At 47.6% G+C, this 25,654-nt stretch overlaps 1 protein-coding gene and 1 long non-coding RNA gene across 4 annotated transcripts in view; one reads left to right on the top strand and one right to left on the bottom strand.

The window, feature by feature from the left end:
• The window catches only part of ZFP64 (ZFP64 zinc finger protein), an 80,177-nt gene extending 55,303 nt beyond the window's left edge, over positions 1–24,874 (bottom strand). For 2 of the 3 annotated variants that reach the window (XM_025263273.3, XM_025263271.3), the window contains exons 1-4: positions 24,683–24,874; positions 21,492–21,731; positions 8,336–8,497; positions 3,472–3,534 (exon numbers count right to left, since the gene is read on the bottom strand). In XM_025263273.3, the coding sequence (XP_025119058.2) occupies positions 3,472–3,534; positions 8,336–8,497; positions 21,492–21,731; positions 24,683–24,728 (511 nt within the window). In that variant the 5' untranslated portion in view covers positions 24,729–24,874. The remainder of the gene's footprint in view (positions 1–3,471; positions 3,535–8,335; positions 8,498–21,491; positions 21,732–24,682) is intronic. The other variant, XM_025263272.3, reaches the window with a different exon arrangement.
• LOC123329115 lies at positions 16,598–18,224 on the top strand. Its single transcript, XR_006544272.2, has 2 exons — positions 16,598–16,737; positions 18,000–18,224. It is a non-coding gene; the product is annotated as an uncharacterized LOC123329115 (long non-coding RNA).
• Positions 24,875–25,654: the final 780 nt, after the last annotated feature.

The raw sequence follows: 25,654 nt of genomic DNA, 5'->3' as shown, positions 1-25,654 counted from the left end.
ACTCCGGATGCCAGGGGCCAGGGCTCAATCGTTGGTGAAGGAACTAGATCCCACAGGCCGCAGCCAAGACCCATCGCAGTCAAACAAAGAAACGATAATAATGAAGAAAGCTAGATGGGTAGCTGGCAAAGAGCTGGCATCTTGGGAGACGGGGAACTGCTTCTATTTTATTAGGATTTTCTAATGTTTCTGACAGTGAATATGAATTCCTTATCAATTAAAAATAGCTCAAATTTTAAAGTGCAGCTAAGTAAAAAGGAGAAACATTGTCTTTTATACCCACTTGTTCTTTTTTCTTTTTCATAACAGACACAGCCTAAAACTCAAGTCTCTGAGATCATGGCTGACCAGCCTAAGAATACATTTCTCAGCCTCACTTGCAGCCAGGGGTGATTCTGCGATAAAGTCATCATCAATCAAACGGCAGAGAAGGTAAACGTGTTCCTTTCCTAAAAGGAAATTTCTTGACTTTTACTTTTTCTCTTCCTACCTGTCTTGCCAGCGGTTACCAAGACGTGGAAGTGAACAAACACGTGAGGTCATCACGGCTGCGGACGGTGGATATGTGCCCAACGCACCGACACTAGAGGGAACTTCAGCCCTCAGACGACCTCCCAGAACACGCTGCCTATCTGCCTAGACCACCTGCTGATCTCTGGACAGTTATGCGAGATGGACACAGACCCCTACCGTGTGTGAGCTGGCATCTGAGCTTCTCTGTTACAGCAGCTTAATCTGTATTCACTAACACACTTGTCATCTTGCCACCCTTGAAAGTGAAGTGAAAGTGAAAGTCGCTCAGTTGTGTTCTACTCTGCGACCTCATGGACTGTACTATACAGTCCATGGAATTCTCCAGGCCAGAATACTGGAGTGGGTAGCCTTTCCCTTCTCCAGGGGATCTTCCTAACCCAGGGGTTGAATCCAGGTCTCCCGCATTGCAGGTGGATTCTTTACCAGCTGAGCCAAGGGAAGCCCAGGAATACTGGAGTCGGTAGCCTATGCCTTCTCCAGAGGATCTTCCTGACCCAGGAATTGAACTGGGGTTTCCTGCATTGCAGGCGGATTCTTTATCAACTGAGCTATCAGGGAAGCCCTGCCACCCTTGAACACCTGCCAATTTTTTGATGTATATTTTTCTGATGACTTTTGTATGTGTGTGTGTACATTTGGGGGTACAAAAGCCTTCCTGGCCAATATAAATTTAAACACTTATTTTTGAATGGTACTGTGTCTCTCAATGATTTTACTTAACCCTCTCAACTTAGATTAGAATCCAGGATGGCCTTGCCTTCTTAGCCAAATGCAACACTGTCTCCCTATTATTGACTACTTTCTTATACTTGAAATAATTTCAATCATGTTCATATCATTAAATTTCTAGAACATAATTGTTAGGGGTGAAGTATTTCACTGTATGGATGTACTGTAAATTAATGAACCAATTTCCTACTTGGCCATTGAAAGAATGAAGTGGATACACACGCATATGGCTGTGGAAAGACCTCCAGCGTTAAGGGAGAAACAGCAAGCCGCAGTGATAGTGTCTACGATATTAACTTCATAAGAAATGGAGAAAGTACACTTTGTGTCTGTTAAAGCCCAGTATGGGCTTCCCTGGTGGCTCAGATAATAAAGAATCTGCCTGCAATCTGGGAGACCTGGGTTCGATCCCTGGGTCAGGAAGATCCCCTGGAGGAGGGCATGGCAGCCCACTCCAGTGTTCTTGCCTGGAGAATCCCATGGACAGAGGAGCCTGGTGGGCTGCAGTCCATGGGGATGCAAAGAGTCGAACACGACTGAGCGACTAAGCACAGCAAGCCCAGTATAGGCGTGCCAAAATCCAAGAATGAGACACGCTGGACTATAAAGGCTGATGACTTTTGGGCGTGTATCGGATACGAAGGAGGCAGGCAGTGAGTCAGGATTTCACTTTTTACATACCAAACGCATATTTTTACCAAATCCTAAATCGCTAAGTGCTCAAGTCAATTGTCAGTCAAAGGTCATCATTATCTTCATAGAATAAACCTCTGGGATTTAAGAATACATCTACAGAAGTGTACTAAAGATTATAATTTTATTATTAAAAATGTTCATAGTCAGAAAATCCAGCAACCATCACTTCTCGTTACCACCAGCTGCTACAGCTGTGGGTGCCATGCTGCGTACTCCGATGCGGGACAGCGGTGGAGCCGGGCGGGTGGTTTTTGGCCAGCTCTGCTGGCAGAGTCCTGCTCCCGTTGGTCCTGGCCACACCCTCTTCTAAGGCAAGGGCGTTCTGTCAGCGCCCCGACTTGAACATGTTAATGGAGACGCTGCAGTTATACAGAAACTACCTTACAAGCCCAAGCCTTACAAGCCTCCCTGGACCGGGAGGAGAGGACGCTTCCTGAGGATCTGCAGCAGTGAACTTCAGGCCACTGTCCTCACTTATACTTTATAATATTTCCCTAATTTTCATAAGTCATGATAGCACTTTACTCTTGCAGTGATGGATATGCTATATGTGACTGATGGAACTTCAACATAGGAAACCCACCAGGAGAGAGTATTGCTTGGTACATTGAGAATGCTTACCAATACCTGAAACATAATAATTTCAGAGTCTGATAACTCGATGAAATTCAAATGACAAGATGCTGTGAGACTGATTAGACCTGTGGCCAAGGAATATCTGAGATAACTGCTGGATATTTTATCTTCTTCATTTTACCTTATAGATACTTTATCTGAGGCTAAGTAGCAGATTTTGGGCAATTAGTGATGCCCAAGACAAATTTCAGTGTCCCTCCCTTATATACATGGATACTCATTGAATTTATATATGACTGTATCATTTGACTTATAAGCATCTAATACTTTGTTAAAGATAGCCTAAAAGCAATTCCTTCTCCATGTGTAAAGTCTGGGAGACACAAAAATGATACATTAAAGAAAATTAAATCACCAGAAATCATCCTGGTTTTCTTTTTCCATGCATCAGTCTTTTTTTCTCCCTTGAAAATAGTTTTTGTCAAATTTCCCCTTGGAAACTGCAAAAATAACACACTCAGGTATCCATCCAATGATGCAGTGTAAAGATACCTAAGTGAAAAGTTACTATTCTCCCCCTACTTGCTCTGTTTACCAGTAATTACACACACACCATATACACATATGCTTACAAGATATTCTCCTCCAGATGAGAAGAGCAGGTACATTTAAATTGTAGTTAATTCTGGCAGGTCAATTTTCAAAATGCCCATACCTGTTCACATTTCCACTCCTAAGTTTGCTCATATCGATTCTAGCACTGAGCTTTCTTGCTCTAAACATTTTCTGCCAAAATCATGTGTAGAAACAGCGTCTTGTTTTTATTTCATTTGTGTTGTATTCCCGTGATGACCAGTGAGGTCTGTGTCATATCATGTGTTTGACTTGTCTGGACCCCCAGCTCCCAGCAGAGGAGGGATGTGTGTGACCACTTACCAGTATGGATTTTTAAATGACGCTCCATGTCCTTCATACCATAGGCAGTCTTGAACTGGCAACCTTAAAAAGGCAAGGAAAGATCAATGACAGAGGGAAACAGTTACTTTAGAACGGAGACACAGTGAAGCAACTTCCTTAACCAACGGACGAACATTAATACCAGGTAACAGGACCAACAGCGTCCGTGTGAATCCTGATACCAGGCATCAGGAAGCACATAACACCGCTTCTGTGTGTCCTACTCAAACTGCTGCACCTAAGTCTAATCAGACAAACCCAAAGTGATGAACATTTTATGCGATAACTGGCCTGTTACTTTGCAAAACTATCAAGTTCATGAAAGGCAAAAGCTTAGATTAAAGGAAACTAAAGACCCATGTCCAAGGAGTGGCGGCTGTATGGGCACAGGAGGGCCTAGAGGAGCTACTCCACGTTCAAGGTCAGGAGGGGTGGCGGTGAGGAGATACCCCTCATCCAAGGTAAGAGAAACCCAAGTAAGACAGTAGGTGTTGCAAGAGGGCATCAGAGGGCAGACATGCTGAAACCATACTCACAGAAAACTAGTCAATCTAATCACACTAGAACCACAGCTTTGTCTAACTCAATGAAACTAAGCCATGCCCATGGGGCCACCCAAGACGGGCGGGTCATGGTGGAGAGATCTGACAGAACCTGGTCCACTGGAGAAAGGAATGGCAAACCACTTCAGTATTCTTGCCTTGAGAACCCTATGAACAGTATGAAAAGGCAAAATGATAGGATACTGAAAGGGGAACTCCCCAGGTCGGTAGGCTCCCAATATGCTACTGGAGATGAGTGGAGAAATAACTCCAGAAAGAATGAAGGGATGAAGCCAAAGCAAAAACAATACTCAGTTGAGGATGTGACTGGTGATAGAAGCAAGGTCCGATGCTGTAAAGAGCAATATTGCATAGCAACCTGGAATGTTAGGTCCATGAATCAAGGCAAATTGGAAGTGGTCAAACAGGAGATGGCAGGAGTGAACGTCAACATTCTAGGAATCAGCAAACTAAAATGGACTGGAATGGGTGAATTTAGCTCAGATGACCATTATATCTACTACTGCAGGCAGGAATCCCTCAAAAGAAATGGAGTGGCCATCATGGTCAACAGAAAAGTCCAAAATGCAGTACTTGGATGCAATCTCAAAAATGACAGAATGATCTCTGTTCGTTTTCAAGGCAAACCATTCAATATCACAGTAATCCAAGTCTATGCCCCAACCAGTAACACTGAAGAAGCTGAAGTTGAATGGTTCTATGAAGACCTACAAGACCTTCTGGAACTAACACCCCAAAAAGATGTCCTTTTCATTATAGGGGACTGGAATGCAAAAGCAGGAAGTCAAGAAACACCTGGAGTAACAGGCAAATTTGGCCTTGGAATACGGAATGAAGCAGGACAAAGGCTAATACAGTTTTGCCAAGAGAATGCACTGGTCATAGCAAACACCCTCTTCCAACAACACAAGAGAAGACTCTATACATGGACATCACCAGATGGTCAACACCGAAATCAGATTGATTATATTCTTTGCAGCCAAAGACGGAGAAGCTCTATACAGTCAGCAAAAACAAGACCGGGAGCTGACTGTGGCTCAGACCATGAACTCCTTATTGCCAAATTCAGACTTAAATTGAAGAACGTAGGGAAAACCACTAGACCATTCAGGTATGACCTAAATCAAATCCCTTATGATTATACAGTGGAAGTGAGAAATAGATTTAAGGGCCTAGATCTGATAGATAGAGTGCCTGATGAACTATGGACTGAGGTTCATGACATTGTACAGGAGACAGGGATCAAGACCATCCTCATGGAAAAGAAATGCAAAAAAGCAACATGGCTGTCTGGGGAGGCCTTACAAATAGCTGTGAAAAGAAGAGAAGTGAAAAGCAAAGGAGAAAAGGAAAGATATAAACATCTGAATGCAGAGTTCCAAAGAATAGCAAGAAGAGATAAGAAAGCCTTCTTCAGCGATCAATGCAAAGAAATAGAAGAAAACAACAGAATGGGAAAGACTAGAGATCTCTTTAAGAAAATCAGAGATACCAAAGGAACATTTCATGCAAAGATGAGCTCGATAAAGGACAGAAATGGTATGGACCTAACAGAAGCAGAAGATATTAAGAAGAGATGGCAAGAATACACAGAAGAACTGTATAAAAAGATCTTCACGACCCAGATAATCAAGATGGTGTGATCACTGACCTAGAGCCAGACATCCTGGAATGTGAAGTCAAGTGGGCCTTAGAAAGTATCACTATGAACAAAGCTAGTGGAGGTAATGGAATTCCAGTTGAGCTATTCCAAATCCTGAAAGATGATGCTGTGAAAGTGCTGCACTCAATACGCCAGCATATTTGGAAAACTCAGCAGTGGCCACAGGACTGGAAAAGGTCAGTTTTCATTCCAATCCCAAAGAATGCTCAAACTACCGCACAACTGCACTCATCTCACATGCTAGTAAAGTAATGCTCAAAATTCTCCAAGCCAGGCTTCAGCAATACGTGAACCATGAACTTCCAGATGTTCAAGCTGGTTTTAGAAAAGGCAGAGGAACCAGAGATCAAATTGCCAACATCCGCTGGATCATCGAAAAGGCAAGAGAGTTCTAGAAAAACATCTATTTCTGCTTTACTGACTATGCCAAAGCCTTTGACTGTGTGGATCACAATAAACTGTAGAAAATTCTGAAAGAGATGGGAATACCAGACCACCTGACCTGCCTCTTGAGAAACCTATATGCAGGTCAGGAAGCAACAGTTAGAACTGGACATGGAACAACAGACTGGTTCCAAATAGGAAGAGGGGTACGTCAAGGCTGTATATTGTCACCCTGCTTATTTAACTTATATGCAGCATGAGAAATGCTGGACTGGAAGAAACACAAGCTGGAATCAAGATTGCCGGGAGAAATATAAATAACCTCAGATGACACCACCCTTATGGCAGAAAGTGAAGAGGAACTAAAAAGCCTCTTGATGAAAGTGAAAGAGGAGAGTGAAAAAGTTGGCTTAAAGCTCAACATTCAGAAAACGATCATGGCATCTGGTCCCATCACTTCATGGGAAATAGATGGGGAAACAGTGTCAGACTTTATTTTTCTGAGCTCCAAAATCACTGCAGATGGTGACTGTAGCCATGAAATTAAAAGACGCTTACTCCTTGGAAGGAAAGTTATGACCAACCTAGAGAGCATATTGAAAAGCAGAGACATTACTTTGCCAACCAAGGTCCGTCTAGTCAAGGCTATAGTTTTTCCAGTGGTCATGAATGGATGTGCGAGTTGGACTGTGAAGAAAGCTGAGCGCCAAAGAATTGATGCTTTTGAACTGTGGTGTTGGAGAAGACTCTTGAGAGTCCCTTGGACTGCAAGGAGATCCAACCAGTCCATTCTAAAGGAGATCAGGCCTGGATGTTATTTGGAAGGAATGATGCTGAAGCTGAAACTCCAGTACTTTGGCCACCTCATGCAAAGAGGTGACTCATTGGAAAAGACTCTGATGCTGGGAGAGATTGGGGGCAGGAGGAGAAGGGGACGACAGAGGATGAGATGGCTGGATGGCATCACCAACTCGATGGATGTGAGTTTGAGTGAACTCTGGGAGTTGGTGATGGACAGGGAGGCCTGGCATGCTGTGATTCATGGGGTCGAGAAGAGTCGGACACGACTGTGGGACTGAACTGAACTGAACTGAAAGACACATGAACGCTAAATGCCATGTGTGATCACAAATTGGATCCTGGACTAAGGGAAAAATACTTTTCTTTTGATAAGAGGACTTTAATGAGACAGTTGGCAAACTTTTGATAAAGTCAGCAGTTTGATAACAGCATTTATCAATGTTAATTTCCTGATTTTGATGATTGTACTGTGGTTATATAAAAGAATTTCCTTGTTTTTAGGAAATATATATTAAGATGCTTAGAGGTAAAGGTCATGTCTACAACTTTGAGGGAAATATATGTACATTTAGAAAAAAACAGGGGCTTCCCTTGTAACTCAGTTGGTAAAGAATCTGCCTGCAATGCAGGAGACCTCGGTTCAATTCCTGGATTGGGAACATCCCCGGGAGGAGGAAATGGCAACCCACTCCAGTATTCTTGCCTGGAGAATCCCATGGACAGAGGAGCCTGGCAGGCTACAGTCCATGGGTTTGCAAAGAGTTGGACAGGACTCAAGTGACTAATCCAGCAACCACCAGAAAAAACAAAGCAAATGTAATATGTTAATATTTGGGAAATCCAGATGAAAGGTAAAGGCTGAAGGGAAAAGAAGGGCTGGCAGAGGAGGAGATGTTAGTTAGCTTCACCGACTGCAATGGACATGAGTTTGAACAAACTCCAGGAGACAGGGAAGGACAGGGAAGCCCAGCACGCTGCAGTCCACGGGGTGGAAAGGAGTCAGACACGACTTAGCGACCGAACCATAACAAAAGGGTGCTCAGAAACTTTTTGTACTACTTTTGCAACTTTTCCCTAAGTCTGAAATTATTTCCAAATAAATTTTTTTGTTTTCCTTTTTTAAAGTAGGTAAGGGACAATTTTTCTGGATATCTTCCTAAGCTGTCGTACCAAGAGAAAGTTACAGTAATCTGAAATTCTCACTGTTCCCATTCAAAGGTCCTTGGTTGTTAAAGTCTTAGGGCCCAAGTGCATGGTGACCAGAGACAGTGAGAGGTGTGTCGTATGTGATGATGGAAATTCTGGGGGGTTGATTTCTAAGCCCGGCAGTTTGCAGCTGGCTTTGCCCAGTTGTCGGGAATCCAGGAGCTCAAGCCCTGGACCTGTTAAACGTCACGTTCTCTACACAAGCAGGACTCAGTGTCGCCTCTACCTGGATAGCAGCAGTTAAGCCTCTTCTGAGCTGGTGGGGCTGTGGGCTTTTTGGCACGCGACTTGGCAGGGAGGGAGATGACGGTGGCTGCCTGGTTTTCGTTGCTTTCCGTGGGCAGATACGTTTGATAGCCATGTTCAAACACAAATTCTGGAGCTGAAACTAAAAGACAGGATGATTATTAATTTTCATAATATGAATCCCCAGTGGCTACTGCCTTTGCCTACATTCCTTTGTGAGAACGATTAGGTTGGATTGTCTTCCCACTGTTCCTTGCTGCTTAGGAGTGATCACGCGACCCTGTTCTAGCCAATGAAACACTAGAGAACATCTGCTGCGGGGGCTTCTGGAAAAGATTTTCTCCCTCATTAAAAAAAAAGGTGGGGGCAGAAAGAGAGGTCGTTGAGGAAAACTCATTCTTGCTGCCCTGGTTGCCCTGCTGTTTGTCTTTGGACATGCCTGATGAGGGTGTGATGTCTGGATCTGAGGCAGCCACTTTGTAACCATAAAGGGAGATGCTGGGCCAGAGCCCTGAAACCTATTCAAATCCACACTCATTAAGTAAACAAGAAATGCCCTATCGTTTATACCAGGTAGGTTTTCTGTTAACTTCACCCAAATGCATTAGGTACTGTACTTTCATAAACTTTATCACAAAATCCTTTCAAAAACCAGAAGGGAGCTGACTAAAGGAATTCTGGGCAAACTACACATACTCTCTAAACACAAACGAGTGTTTGTGTTCAAGCACTCCTAAGACCAACCAACCCATAAATCAACCTATATTCTCACTGAAGTTTTGAGGAAAAAAGAATAAAAAGAAGACCAAACATCATTATCATCTTTGTCTTTAACATCTGTCATTGTAACAGGTAAAACAGGCAGTCCCAAACATCTTTTCTTAAAAGTGTTTTTACTGCTTTGTTAATTAAGTTTACAGTTTGCAGTTTGGGAATATGTATCTTCTTTCTTCCTTTATTACATGTCATCGCCACATGGAGATCTGGCTTCAGACAGGAGTAAACACGGCCTGTGGGGCTTGTTCAGCTGAGCCTGTCAGGCTGAGGGGCCTCCTGATGATTCTGAGAGCCAGCGTCGTATTCTGCTTCCCAAACTTCAGTCACGGAGGCGCCACCTGTGACATTTCTCCGTTGTATTTACAAAGTACACTTCTTAAAATCAACACGGGCGTGACATCACTTCCTATTTCGGCTTTGCCTGCAGCAGGAATACCCACTCCAAAGGTCTGAGGTGCCAGTTATATTTTCTCTTCAAACAAACATTCTCTCTCTTTGAAGCTAAGATGTTATAGACGGTAAGATGTCACATTATTTTATATACAATAAATTTTTAAAAGCTGTCAATTCAGCACATGATAACACACTGCCTTCATATTCCTTGGGTATTTCACATTATTGATATTCCTTAGAGATTTTACATGTATCGAATGAGTTCTCTGAGGCTTCACTGAACATTTGACAGGAAACCCACGTTCCTGGCACGCAGCTCTTGGGCACCTTGAGCAATGACAACCTCATCCCAGTGTGTGGCAAAGAACACCCAGGTGTTCGGCATTTGCTGTTTGAGCAAACTCATGGTTTCCCGTCTTCTCAGCTGAAATATGTAGGGGGGAGTTGAGTGGCTTTTGTTTAAAGCTGGCAGAAGATTCTGACAAACTGAAGTCCCATCTTCTTGCCAAGTCTCTTTGGTGACCTGATCAACCACACCTGCCTCTTGGTGAGATGTTTCCTCTACTCTGGGATTTAGCTATTGGTTTTCAAAGTGTGGTCCCCAGCCAGCAGTGTTGGGTCCCCAGGCAGCAGCAATGGACTTACCTAGGAATTTGCTACAGAGGCAAGTTCTTGGGCCCCACCCCAGCTTACTGAATCAGAAACTCTAGGGTGGGCCCAGCAATCTGGCCTAACAAGCTGCCCACGTGATTCTGATAAACACAAGTTTGAGAACTAATGGTGCAGACCATGCTTTTCCATGCAGCTCAGCAGTAACCTTAACTCAACTTTGTCTAATCGAGGGACTCCATCTCTCTCAGTTGTAGCTTTGCAAAACCCAATGGTTGTTCCTCCAGCAACAAAATTTGCTTCATCAATATCAAATGGACCCCCTACTACTATTTCTAGGTATTTCTGGGTACAGTTACTTTTCATCTTCAACCTGAACCATCCTGCAGTATCTCAGGAGACATTTCAAACAGCAATTAAACTCAACACAGAGCTCCAAAAAAAAATGCACACATCTCTGCCGAAGTGAGTAAAACAGTGATTACTGATAATAATCCAGGTTATTCACAAACGTGCAAAGACAATTCCCTGGTGACTGCCTCCGGGCTGGCAGCCGTCTTGCTGATTCCAAGGCGCAGCCCCGTTTCAGGCGTTACAATGTGTCTCTGAACTGATGTGAGTCCAGGCTTAGCCACTTCCCACGGATGGGACTTCAGGCCAGTCGAGGAGCTCCTTTGAGCCTGTTTCCCCGCCCGTCAGTGGGGATAATCACGTGCCCACTTCACAAGGATATCACGAAGCTTCATGAGGGCATCCATAGTGCAGGATATGGGCACAGTTGAGTCTTAATAAACACTAATCCCTATAGCTGAACAAAACTGGGCACCAAACTCTTAGCGGGAATGATCAAGGCTTCGGGGAGCAACCACCTCCACTTGCCTGGGACTGAGGGGCTCCCCTGGTCACAGGACCCAAGATAAAACTAGGTCACGCCACTGTGATGCCCCAGCTCGTGGGAAAGAAGACAGGGGCTGGGGGGGTGTGACGGTGGCCAGGCACTCCCTACGGTCGGGCTGCGGAGTCTGTGACCCTCCGGGAGGCGAGTCCTGGGTTTGGAATGATCCTGAGCCTGGGATACCCACCGTCCCTGGAGACAGCCGGGCCTGTCCGCTAACCACCCCCCGCCCCGCCCCCACAAGCCTTAGCATCTCTTTTGTGGTGAGTCACAGCAAAGGGGAACCCTGAGAGTATTCTGGGGGGCAGCTCCTTTTCAGAAATCCGGTTTGCAGATATTTCCTCCACCCAGGAAGCTGTCTTTACATCCTGTTGGCTGTTCCCTTAGGTGCACAGAAACCAGCGCAGTCCTGCTGGTCTACTTCTGCCTTTGCTGCACGTGCTTTTGGTGTCTTTAGGGGAGGCATGCAACCGGAGGGGTCATTGGTGGGCGGCGGTCCCTTGTCTGTCTGCAGATTTGGCGTAAATAGTGGAATCTGAGTGTCCAGCAGACATGAAGGCAGCCGGGACAACCCCAAGCACCCAGATCTGCTGAGCCGGGGATGCGCGTCTAGCAGAGATGTGACTTCCCCCCAGGGAAGAATGTTCTCAACCCTTCTTTCCACTGGGGTGATCTGTAGCATGAGCTGCTGCTTTCTGGGGGTGTGGGTGGGATGGGGGTGTCTCACTTTTAACTTTCTGTAAGAGTTCAAGGCTTCGTCTCCCCTGTGGGTACAGCTCTTACAATCAAGTCCAGTGTTTCTGGATCAGCCCCCACGCCTCCCCCTCCACCCCCAGCAGCTCACAGCCTCACACCTGCTTTCGGTTTTGTTTGACGCTGGGGCTCTCCCTGGCTTGCCAGTGTGCCCAGCCGCACGTCTGAGACACACAGCTTGTTACACGCAGTCTCGGTTTGTAGCAGGAGCACCTTGGGTGTTCAATTATTCACCCATGATGTTGCTTAACAAGTAAGACTGTCACATGAATTTCATAGGGAACCAAAACCGCCCTCTGAGCTTGGGACCCACTGGATGTGCTAGACCGCGGAGCTCACAGGGGCAACTGCAGCCCTTCCCACGAAACTGCTCTTCGGACATCTGAAGTCATCCACGTCTCCCAAGTCCCTTTGCTTCTCCTTTCTTGTCTTCAACCTAAAAACTCCAGTTTTAATCCTTTTCTCTTTTTTAAAATTAAAAGTGTATTATATTGTCAAAACAAAAGAAAACACCAACTAGAAAATCCCGGGAGCACAGAAACGCGGGGAGAAAACCTGACCCATGCTGTCCCCCCGTGGCAGCATACCCCTGCATGACATGCTCGCTGAATTCTGCACCTTCCCTCCGAAGCACTCATCTCTGCTGTAACTAGTTATGTGGCACAGTATCTGATGCCCTTCCTCTCTGCCATTCGGTTGGATGAGCCCAGTGAGGACGTGCATTTCCCTCCATCACTGTTTCCTAGAACCTCGCGTGGAACCTGGCACGCACAGGGGCTCAAGGAACACCTGTTGAGTTAGTGATGGATCAGATGGCCAACGTGTTCTTTTTACACAGATTTTACAAAGAACTGAGATCATGGCTTAAATCATTTTGTATTCTTTTCTTTTTTATTAAACGATTAAACAATATTGCTATGTGAAAGCATTCTGCCACGTTATCAATTCATCCAAAAACAATTTCTTCTGGCTACATAACATGCCACATTTGGGCTGTTCCAGCTAAATGAACCCTTTCTTCTTTTTTGGACACTGAGTTGGTTTCTAGGGGTTTACCTTTATTAATAACACCTATCCAAAAATTTTAACTTATCTCTTTAGTTTCTCTGGATACCTTCCTGTAAGCTGAAGAACCGGGTCAAAGTGCAATGGTCATTTTATGGCTTCGTGACTCATAACTATAAGATCCTTTAGGAAAATCTAAATCAGTACATATTCTCTCCTTCACCTTGGCTATCACACACACTATCTGTCAGGACAATATGAGACCGTTTTAGTTTAATCTGCATTTCTTTCATAATTGGTAAAAAAATCCCTTTTCACTATATTTTATTCATTCACATGCCTTCTTTATGAACTGCCTGTTCAGGCTCTTAGCTCTTTTTTTTTTTTTTTTTCTATTAATTTTTACTTTTTTCCCATGACTTGTAAATGATCTTTACAAATTAAGGCTTCTGATTCCTGATCCCGCCCCTCTCTCTGCGGCAGCTGGCTGGTCTGGGGGCAGACAGGGGCACAGAAGCTGGACCAATCAGACCCGCTTGCCCTGCGGTTAGGAACTGGGACAAAGACACCGCGGCTTGCTGTGGACATCTATTGTGAAAAAAGAAGCACCCATGTGCCAGACACTGCCACCAACAGAGTTCCATTCTTTCCTGCCTTTCTCCCGGCCCAGGGGCTCTCAAAACTGATCGGAAGCAGAGGTTCTGATGCGAGGTCTGGGTATAGTCTGGGTGTGTTTATAGCTGTATTTTACTAACGTTTTCCGTTCTTTTGCATACCAGCTTTCAGAACTGCTGCTCTAGACTATTCCAGTAGGGTAGTGGCAGGAGTGTGGATGGCCAGAAGGGCTTCGGGGCTGGATTCCACTGCTAAGCCCCTTCTCTGTGACCCCTTGCTGGCCTGGCAACACCAAGACAGTGGGACTGGGCCTGTTACCCTTCCTAGCCAATGGCATCTGGGATTCCTGGGGAAGCGTTTCCTCGCTGTTAAAGAGAAGGTCCCTGTCCCCATCCCTGAGCAGGGCTGAGAGAAGACTTGAGGAGGAAAGCTGCCACCTTGTGGCCATGAGGGGCATTACGGCCGGGAGAGCAAGAAGACGCAGAAACCCTGGGTCTGCCCTGCCAGCTCTTATCCTGAGATACACAGTGTCTCACAGTCCAGCCCTCTTGTAGCTTAGTGTTATTAAGAGCAACCGAAACCATCTGAACTAACCTGAGCTCGCACTGGCTGGCCCAGACTCCCAGGACCCTGCTCAGAACTACCCAGATGGGATTGTTAAGGGAGGGGGCTGGGGATCCCCGTCTTACTGAAGCTCCAGGGGGCTCTTTTGAGAAAGGCTGCGATGAGGACTTTGCCAAGGGTGCTGAGGGGCTTCTGCAGCCCGGGAGCTCGGCTCCCAGCCCCGGGTCTGGCTCCGAGCCCCTTGCTGGCTCTGTCACCGCCATCAAGCTATTTAACGCCTTTGTGCTTTAGATCATTATGGGTAAAACAGGGATAATAATGATTAGTAGCCAATATATGTTGCAAAAATTAAATTTTAAAAAATTAAACGTTAAACTCATTAACTGAAGTTGTGAAAACCTACTTCACATACTGAGAAAACTGCTTGGCACAATAATAAGCAGCACGTAAGAATTAGCTGGGCTTCCCAGGTGGCAGAGCAGTAAAGAATCCGCCTGCCCGTGCAGGAGACGTGGGTTCCGTCCCTGGTGTGGGGAAGATGCTCCAGAGGAGGAAATGGCCACCCACTCCGGCATTCTTGCCTGGGAAATCTCGTGGACAGAGGAGCCTGGTGGACTGCAGTCCCTGGGGTCACAGAGAGTCAGACACGACCGAGCGACTAACACACACACACACACACACACACAAGAATCAGCTATGACTATCATTATTGCCAGATTCCCCTGGCAACTCACTCCCTAGTTTGTTTTACTGAATTGCTCACACACTCAACAACCTTTAGTGGCTCTCTAGCTCCTTCAGAATAAAGGTCAGGTCAAAGCAGGGGCCGCTAGTCCATCCGCGCTATATCATCTCCAGCCACTGTGGTCCGATCTCCCCTTCAGCAGCAGGGACCAGCTTCTCCACCTCCAGGCCAGCGGGAGGAAACGCCCCCGAGTCTTCCTACTTCATGTTGAGAAAACTGTCTTCCTCCCAAAGGCAGGTGAGATTCTCAAGGTCTACCATGCGTTTGATCTCACTCATCATTTTTCCCCATGGCTTTCCCCGCCGAGACCAACCTACTCCATGAACTCTGCACGAGGGGGTACTGGTCACACATGGCTGGGCTTCTATGTCTTACAACTAAGTTCTCTTCCGCTCCCGGACGAGCTTGGAATCCTCCAAGAGAAGCATCTCCATTATCTCGGCTCCAGCGTCTGGCAGCCCCCCAGTCCCAGAGCCGCCCCACTGGGCCCTCATGATGGAGCTGGCGCCACGCCAGAAACGTCACAGGCTTGAACGCGTTTAATCCGAACTGCGCCCCCTACTGCATTTACTTGGTAACTTTTACTGAGCGCCTAGGATGTGGCAGGCCTGGGGCTGGGCGGCTGGAAAGCAAGACTGATTAGTCCCTCCTCCAAGGAGATTACGGGGTATCCCTCATAGCTCAGCGGTAAAGCGCCTGCCTGCAGTGCAGGAAACGCGCGTTCGACCCCTGGTTCAGGAAGATCCCCTGGAGAAGGGAATGACAACCCACTCCAGTATTCTTGCCTGGGAAATCCCACGGACAGAGAACCTGGTGGGCTACAGTCCATGGGGTTAGAAGAATCGGATACAATTTAGTGACTAAACCAGGGAGATTATAGTCTAGTAAACTAGAAGTTAAACCACTACCTTGCTTACTACTAATCAGTTGTTTTGCAAATACAGAGTAAGGATCATCTGAAATTAAGAAAACAAAACAACCGACTACTTTGAGGCCCACAGGCCAAATTGAGCCTTCAGATAATTCTGTTTTTTAGGCTTTCAAAATCAGTTAGGTGGGCTGGGTCTTTCCCAGGTCAATGACCTTTGGCCAAAGACCACCAGGGACATATCTGTAGTTGAGTAAGTTGATTACTCCTTACAGTTAAGGGGACCCTCGCCCCACGGGGGCTGTGGAGGGTCTCAGTAAGAGGGTGCCTGGAAGCACGTAGAGTTTTAGATGTTTGGGGCTCCTGTTAGATGATTCTGCGAGGAGGCTTCAAGGAAGCCTGCACTGGAGGCTGTCAGGAAGTGGGGACAAGCCTATGACTTGATATCTTAGCGACTAGTGCTGAGATGCAGAGAAGGCTAGAGCAGCAGATAAAAGCGATAAAGCAGCAGATGAGCGGGGTTCTGAAGCTCAGGCATGACGACAGAGGAGTTCTCTTTCCAGCCTGTCCCAGCACAGTCAGAGCTGCCCTGTCCCATGTGGATGTTCTGCGACTCTGTTCAGCAGGGGAACAGCACGGTGTGCCCCGGGGAATTAACCTAGCTCCCAGGGACTCCGACGCCCCCTGGCTCTCCTCTGCTGGTCATCCACGGCCGGCCCACTCCCCCTCACAACCCATCTGCTGCCCTACTTACTGCCCCTGCCTGAGCCCAGGAGCACCTGAATTCACTTCTCTAGCTGAAGACTGCTTGTTACTAAATAAACTGATGGCAACTCTGGTAAGGGCTAGCTGAGGAAGTGGTGAAGGACCTCACCCTCGGGGTGGGCAGGGACGGAGAAATCATGGCTAGTTTCTAGGTGGGTGACTTTTAACCTGGGTCCTAAAAATGTAGGAATGAACCAGAAGAGGTGGGAAAAGTCAGTGATAGTTCAACTAATACTGTCTGGAGGCTTGCCATGAGTCAGGGCCTGTGGAAAATTTTCCATGAGCTGTTTCACTTAATTTCTACAGCCCCTGATTCAGTAAGTAAGTAGTGAGAACTAACCCTGACAGCTTGAGTGTCTGCCATGTAGGAGCCCCTGGCAGCGACCCTCTGAGGTGAGTTCTATCTCTACTCTCCCGTTTTACAGCTGGGCAAATGGAGACCCTGAGACCCTAAGTCACCTGCCCTTTCAAAGCTAGCGGGCAGAGAATTAATTTTACTTTTTATCTAACAAGGCAACCCACTCCAGTATTCTTGCCTGAAAAATCCCATGGACAGAGGAGCCTGGTGGGCTATAGTGCATGGGGTCACAAAGACTGAAGCGACTGAGCAGGAGGAAGGGTCTGTTTTAATCAAGGACTGAAGAGGGACCAATAGCCCTGGACAAGGTCTGGGTGCGGGTATTGAGAGGAATCTGCCAGGGTGGGGGTTGGGTGGTGAGCATCTTTCCAACTGGGTCGAGGCCTGCAATCCCCTGGGGAGCTTGTTAACAATGCAGATGCCTGAGCCTCAGCCAAGTGGATTCGGAGGTGCAGCCCCGGCACTAGCGGCTTTAACAAGATCCCAAGGGACCCTGGTCCAAACTGCTGCTGCTGCAACACCGAAGCCCAAACTTTGGGGAAGCTGGACCCAGCAAACCGAAATAAACAGTGTAAAAGAAAGGGCGGGGGGAAGCAAGATGCTGCTTGTTTGGGGGCAGAGCTGCAGGCACACGCAGGGAGAGCAGCTGGGTCGGGCAGAGACTCAGCACCCTGCTCATCTCACTTGGGCATGCATCTTGATGCTAAGAAAGTGAAAGTCGCTCAGTCATTTATGTTAATAAAGTGAAAATCGCTCAGTCGTGTATGACTCTTTGCAACCCCATGGTTCCACAGTCCGTGGAATTCTCCAGGCCAGAATACTGGAGTGGGTAGCGTTTCCCTTCTCCAGGGGATCTTCCAAACCCAGGTCTCCAGAATTGCGGGCAGATTCTTTACCAGCTGAGCCACCCAGGGAAACATTAACACCCTTCATGTTAATAAAAGCAGTCGTCTACTGAGTCCAATGACTGTCCTAGGTCCTTTATTTGTATTACTGCAGAGTCTCACAATAACCCAATTATATTAGGCACCTAATTCTACAACCTAATAGTATTTGTTTGTTGTTTACTCACTAAGTCACGTCTAGCTCTCTGCGTAGCCCGCCAGGCTCCTCTGTCCATGGGATTTCCCAGGCAAGAATACTGGAGTGGGTGGCCATTTCCTTCTTCAGGGCATCTTCCCAACCCAGGGATCGAACCTGGGTCTCCTGCAGTGGCAGGCGGGTTCTTTACCCCTAAGGCACCTGGGAAGCGCACCTACTGGTATTAGGTACCCTTTTTAATAATCCCTTTCTGCAGACGAGGAATCTGAGTGAGCGACCTGCCCACAGCCCAGGGCTGCCGACTGGGATAAGGTCCAGCAGCCCGTCTCCGGTGCGCGGCGACCCGTCAGCTCTGCGCGGTGGGGAGCGCTTGCGCAGTGGGCGCCGAGGCGTACCGGGCGGTCGGCGAAGCTGAGGCGCGGCTACAGTGAACAACGGCGGGGCCGTGGAGATGCCGCGAGGCGGGGGGTCTCCGAGCCGAGAACTAGGACAGAGGAAGGGGCGGTTACGTGGTGTGCGGTCAGCTTCACCAATGGACGTGAGGCGTGGGCCCCTGTGCGTTCACTCCACACAGAACCAGTGCTGGGAATACGATGCTGCGGGTCAAATGCAGCCCCTGACCTCGTGGCGCTTACGCTTCAGCAGTGGGACAGGCCTTACGTTTGTTCTGCAAACGATCATTTAATTACGGGGACCTGATCTGAGAGAACAATGCCCATGTGTGTGGTCTCAGAGGGGGGCTCTTTGGGGCGATGCAGTTAAGTCCAGCTCTGACACACGCACCAGCGTTAAGTCAGCTCCAGGCAGAGGGGGCAACACATACAAACGCCCCGGGGCTCAAGGAAGAGTGGCCTGCTTGGAAAACAGAAAGGACGTCATCACGGCTACTGTGAGTCAGAGGGGGCGGCGTGTCCTGAGATGCAGCCAGGTCCTGTGTGCAGATGGTCCTAAACCTTAGGTTTTGAGGGTGGGCTGGTGTCAGCCAGGTAAAGGCGAGAAAGGCAGAGGCCACGGCAGCAGGGAAGGCTCAGAGCCCAGCGAGAGGCAATGGCCACAAACAAGGGTCTTGGGGCCTCCCCGTGCTGGGGTCTCGGGTCTCAGGCTTCACACCGGGTGCGGGGTGACTGGGAGCTTGTTTCTGAGAACAGAGAACCCAACACTCAATCTTCATGGAGAAGACCACGAGGGCAAGGGCCAAGGGACCTGAGTCCCAGGACTGTCCTGAACCTGTGCTGGGACACTGACCATCTCTCATCTCCACCTGCAGCTTCACTCTGTCCAGCTGTAAAACGAGAAGGTGGTACCAGGCCCATCTCTAAGGTGGGTTTCCGTTCGAACATTTTCTTGGTGATTTCCTCTAAAATGAGATTAAGAGAAACTTGGGAGAAAGTGGGAAGACCTCAAGGTAACCTGATGAAAGTTTCCGAGGTGATCAATTATATTTCAATGCTTAACACATTTCAGCAGAAACATTATTTTGGATGCATTAAGGAAATGACCACAAACTTCGCCTGCTGCCAAAAAATTCAGACACAGCATCAATGTGCAAATGATAAGGTAAAAGTTGGTACCCTCACTTCAGAGATTCTCCACATCTTAGCTCCAAATTAACTGTTTGCAAAACATTGAAAACAAGTCAGAAGTTGCAGATGGGCTCGATCAAGCTCACAGATGTATTTTGTTTGACCAACAAAGTTTTTTTTTTCCCCCTCATTGCCTGACATGTGGGATCTTAGTTCCCTGACTGGGGATCAAACCCGTACTCCCTGCAGTGAGAGGACCTTCTTAACCATTGAACTGACAGGGACGTTTCCTAACAAAGTTTTAAAATTTGGGAAATTTTACATTTTTCAGTTGCTCAGAAAAACCCAAATATCTAACTGATTGAATCCAAAGAGCAACTTTCTCTATTTCACCAGTGTCCCCACCATCCCCTAATGCCTTCTGCAAGTTGACATCTTTCATTAACATTACTTGCCTCATTCCTGTTCTAGAAGCTTCCTTGAATATAATACATATGCATATATATGCCTGTTTATATTTACCTTGAGACTCTATGTGGGTACACAGATCTAGCTTCCTTTTCAGACTAAGTCACATTCCACTGTCTGAATTTATTCATCTAACTGTTACATTATTATTCATTATCCATCATGGCATTTATTTATCTAATCTCCTCCTGACATATACATTACAAAGGTTCCATTTTCTTTACAGTATATCAGTAAACACCCTTGTACATTTTTACTTGTCAAGTTTTATAGGATAAATACCCAGAAGTGAACATACTGGGTAAATGTGTACATTTTAAAATTTGAAATATTTTAAATGTAAGAATTAAAGTTTGAAAGATATCACAAAATTGCCCAGCTTATATGAATGGATATCTCCAGAAAGGAAAGGAAAGCAGTATTTGATTTGCATTTCTTTATTACTGAGGGATGATGAGTCAATGGCACATCCTTGTATATTTACTGGCTCTTGAATAGCAACTGCTGCTCTTTGTTGACTTTTCCATTAGTCTTTTTATTGATTTTTAGGAGTTTTTTTTTTTTTTTTAATATATGAAGGATATTAGGCCTTAGTCATATATGTACTGCATTTTCTTTTCCCAGCTGTCTTTAAGCTTTTTTTATACACTGTTTTTACTGTGGAAAAATGGTAACTTTATTTACAACCACATAACAATTCTTTTTCTTTTGGGGGAGCAATCCTATAACCTGCCTTCTTTGGAAGGCACAGTATTAATATATTTTTTGATTTAAAAATTTGAATGCCTTTAAAAGCCAACAAATACATCCTCTATTTTCCCATAGGATGCAACAGTGTGTCTACCAACCATCTCATAAATGGGTGACTTACTGGAGTTATCTGTCTCGTCCCTTAAGGCAGATTATAAAGGAATAAGCATAGGGGTGTGAGTGTTTGGGTCTCTCTGCATGTGTGGACTTCCCTGGTGGCTCAGACGGTAAAACGTCTGCCTACAATGTGGGAGACCTGGGTTCAATCCCTGGGTCGGGAAGATCTCCTGGAGAAGGCAATGGCACCCCACTCCAGTACTCTTGCCTGGAAAATCCCATGGACGGAGGAGCTTGGTAGGCTACAGTCCAGGGGGTCGCAAAGAGTTGGACACAACTGAGCGACTTCGCTTTCACTTTCTTTCTTTTGCACGTGTATAGTTTTTACTCTACAACTTTGATGGTTTCATTGTGCACGTTTAACTTTTGGATCCATCTGCGGTTTCTTTTGCACGTAACCAAGAACTAGGATGAACTTTTCTGTTTTTCCAGTTGGCGGCACAGGGAAGGGGAGTCATAAGTACTTGTTTATAGATTTTAAAAATTTCTTAAACATTTTTTTTGTCCTTTACACAAATAATGCAAATTCAGGAATCACACATATTTCCACCACCCCCAAATAACCACTTTTTCCTTTTTTACCATTTCCTGCAAGTATTTTTTTCTTAGTATATAGCTTTTTTTTCGGTTTAGTTTTAAAAACCTGGTTTTGGTCTGTTAGTTTTGTTTAGCACATGACAACAATTTATAACTGCTACCACTTAATGTTTTAACCTAGCAGTTCCCAAACCTGGCCAGGCAGCTAGCTTCCCCATGGAGCTTGTTAAAAATAATGAATCGGCAATCCTAGGGGGTGGGCCCTGGGTGTCTATATTTTTAACAGGATCTGAAGAGGCGTCTGGGACATAGCCAGGCCAACTCTGAGTGACTGCCCCACCCCCCAACCATACCTGTGATCGTCTGGGTTTCGGAGGTGATGGTTCGAGTGGTGGTCTGAGTCTGGGTGGCAGGCACCGTTTCCTCCGATACAAACTGGACCGTGCTGGGCGCCGCCCCAGATGTGCCGGTCAGCTGGCAGCCACTCTGCTTGTGAGCTACAAAGGCGTCCAGATTGTTAAACTGCTGCTTGCAGATGCCACAGATGTGGATGTCGGGAGTCAGCTCCACCAGCACTGCTGTGCCACCTGGAACTCCATGGGACGAAGGGGGAGTCACAGGTTAATTTCAGACAGCTTGAAATGAAAACACACACCAGACCCACGGTGAGAAAAACGGGCATGGTGGCAGACGTGGCTAGTTGCTGGCCCAACATCTATTCCACTCCCCTCTTCTTGCGCACAGAACCCCAGTTCCACCCCAGCAGCAACATACCCACCCAAGTAATGCTCCTGATTTTTCCCTGTGGGGGCACTAGTGGTATCTCATGCAAGAAGGTTCTTCCCTGCACTTCAAGAAAGCTACCTTGCACTTCAAAGGACCATCGCCTATCTCAACTAAAACGTAATTGTACTTCTCAGTCATTATGAGAGCCAATGCTCCCGCTATTCCAACCCTCTCCCCCATCATGAGAACCACTAGCCTGAATAATTTTGGTTCATGACATACTTGGGAATCCCTCCAGCACAGTGCTGGAAGAGCTTCAGGGAAAAGCATGATAAAAAGGGAGCTGACATGGTTGGCACTGTTCACCTCTCCCTTCAGCCTTGAATGCAGATGTGATGCCAGGTGCTTCTGCAGCCATGTTGTAACATGAGGTAAATAGTAAGATCTCTACAAAAGTTTACTTCACTGATCCCCTAAATCAACCCTAGAATCAATCAATTCCAGACTTCTAATTAGGCCAGTATAGTTCAGTTTTGTTACTTGTAAGCAAAATTAATTCCTGACAGGCATTATTTCACTAAGGTAATAATATCAAGAATTAATATTGTATTTAACACTTGCAAAGCGCTTACCACAGTCCTGGCACTATATTAGAAACTGCTATGTAAATGTTTGTTAAATAAAGAAATACAATGACTAAGTCTCTAACTAATAAGACAAACTGAATTTTTATTTAAAAAGTTTTCTTTGCCTTATTACAAGGAAATTCATGTTTATAACAGAAAATTTGGAAGAGAAGCAAGGAGGGAAATTACAGTCTTTCCACCTATGGCTACCATGAACATTACAAAATATTTTCTTCCATTCATCGAATTAAAGATTGTGCATTGTAAATTAACCTTTTCCCCAATACTGCTCTACAAGCATTATGCTCTATCACTAAAATCTCTTTATATATATATAATTATTTAATGACAACACATTATTCCATATTTTCTAAGCCTCATAATTTCTCACTTACTGTAAGCTTTGTATATTATTCCCAATTTTCCCTGAGTCTAAATAGTATGAAAACCACCTTTGTGCATATACAGTTGGCATCTTTGCTTCATAATTTTAAAAAAATTAGAAAATATTTGCATTATGTCCAATGTCCCATTACAACCAAGACAAGACTCTCTGTGCAGAAATACAATTTGGTTGACTTCTAAGAAAAGATACTCTGCACTGAGCAAGGTAGGTTTGTAAGCCATCTTGTAAACACTGAAATCAATGGACGGAAGGACAAGACATTTCTCTTCTCTGGAACACTGTCTTCCTGTAGCTACCGAGGTGCCCAAGCTAAGAGGAAGACAAAGAATCCAAGAGACGTAGTGACTGCATCATTGAGATTCCTTAATGGTAGGACTGATATCCGGGAGGAGATGGGGTGAAGTTTCTGCTTCATAAGATGGTTACGAGAATTAAATGAGATGGTGCTTGTAGAAGGCCAGCGCAGGGATCCCCAGCATGTCACCTGATGGGGTTATTACTGAGGTGTTCTATTTGAATTTGAAAATATCCCCTCTGAATATCTGTAATGAACTGAGACCCAATAGAATACACTGGGTCTATTTTTATTTTTGGTATCATCAACACAAAGAATTCCTTTATCTTTGCCAGGCTTTTCTGTCCATGGGATTCTCCAGGCAAGAACACTGGAGTGGGTTGCCGTGCCCTTCTCCAGGGTGTCTTCCCAAGCCAGGGATCGAACCTGTGACTCTTCCGTCTCCGGCATTGGGAGGCGGGTTCTTTACCACTGGCGCCGCCCGAGAAGCCTCTTTATCCCTACAAAGTTCTCCAAACCTGTCTGGGCATCAGAATAAGGGCTAAGGTGGGGTATTTAAACACGGATAAACACGGACACATCTGACCCCCACTTCAGAGAGTCCTAATGGAGGTGGGGTGAACGGGGACTGAGGTTTAGGGAAATCGGCGCTTTTCACAAGTTATGCAAGGAACACACAGACATGTTTAGGAGCCAGTGTCTTCCAAGTCGTTAACAGTAACATCTAACAAGTGCCAGGGGTTCCCAAACTTCCTGTGCCTCCGAATCGCCCAGGGCAAGCCCATCCTCCTCCCTTCAACCCCGGCCCCACCACCTGGTAGGTGGGGCCCAGAGAGCTTTTTTTTTTCTCCCCTTTTTAAAAAAATAAGCGCTGGAGCTCCCAGGTGGCTGGTTCGCGCTCAGCCCCACACTTAGGGAAACAACGAGCCCGGCGAAACCACGGGCTTGAAAAAGGCTGTCATCATAATGAAAATGAACCCCAAACTCAAAACTCAAAGAAAACGCCCACGGCCCCATTCCCCATTCAGATCTCCACCTTGAACGTGGACAAGGCTTTTCAGGAAGCCGGAGAGCCCAGCCAGCCAGACCTCGTGCAGTCCTCCGAACCCCAGACTTCAAGGATTCGGGGCCACCGAGACAGAAGTTTTCCCATAAGCGTGGCCGCGGTTACCCCAAATCCACCTCCAGGCTGCGCCGGGGGCGGGGAATGCCGCGAGAGGGTGGGCGATGGTCGGAGCCGCCAGCCCTCCCCCACGGCCCCCTGCACGGGGGGCTCTTTGGAGGCTGGCGAGCGCCCCCGCCTCGCGCCGGGTCGGGTGCGCCCGCCCCCGGCCCACCCCGGCGCCTCCTGCCCGGCGCGCCCGCCGCGGTCCCCGAGACGCCGGCTCGGGGCCGTCACCCCGATTTCGGGGCCCCGGGCCTGCCCGCTGCGTCGCAGGCGTGCTTGGGCCCGGGCCCTGGAGCGCGCACTGCGCCCGGAAAAGCACTTACTTTGCACCGAGCCCGGGAAGCTCTCGCCCTCGTTGCTCGCGTTCATGGCCGCAGACTGGGGGGCGAGGGGGGTCCCCGGCCGGCCGGGGTGCAAGGGCGCGGGGCGCGCGGGTCTACATGGTGCAGGGACTTTTCCTTTTATTTTTCCACCCCCCCAGCCTTCCTTCTCCCAACTCCGCGAGGCGGGGAGGACGGATGTACAGCGAGCGCCACTTCCGCTGCCTAGAGGGCGCTGGCCCGGCCCGGCCGCACCAACCTGGCTTCGCGGCTGCGGCTCCCGGGGGAAGAAGCCGGCCAATCCCGGCACCCGGGCCGCGGGGTCCCCCCGGGATCCGGACGGCGCACACGCGGTGGGGCGGCCGCGGGCAGCGAGGGACGCGCCCCCCCAAACCCCGGGCTGCAGCAGCCGGCGCCCTGCCCGCACCCCGGAGGGCTGGGCCGGCGCTTTTGGCACCCCCCACCCCGGCTCTGGCGCCTTTGCACCTGCCGCTCTGGGCGTCTGGGCCCCGCCGAGTCGGGGCAGCCGGGTCGCCCCGGTAGTTTGCAGAAGAGGACCGAGCCGGGCAGCAGTTGGGTGGGTGTTTGCGGGGGGGGGGGGGGGGGGTGGCGGTCACAGGCTTGGCGGGTGGGGAACGCCGGCTGGGCGCATCCGCAGAGCGCTGGGCGGGCCCCCTGCCCAGTAGTGAAATAAAGAGGCCCGTGCTCACGTGCTTGGGTGGCAACTGGGATCGGTCGCTGGGGCAAGACCCCTGACCCCGGGGGTCCGCCCACTCTTCTGCGCACCACCCGGAGAGCTTGTTAGCACGGAGGCCGCGGGGCCAGCCCAGAGTTTCTGACTCGGTGGGTCTTGGGGGAGGCCCGAGGACCAGCATTCTAAGTGACAAGGTGAAGTTCCTGATACCGGTGGGCGCTGCTGCCCCCGATCTGACCCCGCGCTCGGCTGACTTCACCTGCCATTCCCTCCTCCCCTCA

This window comes from Bubalus bubalis, chromosome 14, assembly GCF_019923935.1.
Source record: "Bubalus bubalis isolate 160015118507 breed Murrah chromosome 14, NDDB_SH_1, whole genome shotgun sequence".
Taxonomy (NCBI): Eukaryota; Metazoa; Chordata; class Mammalia; order Artiodactyla; family Bovidae; genus Bubalus; species Bubalus bubalis.
This window is presented reverse-complemented; position numbering and strand designations above follow the sequence as displayed.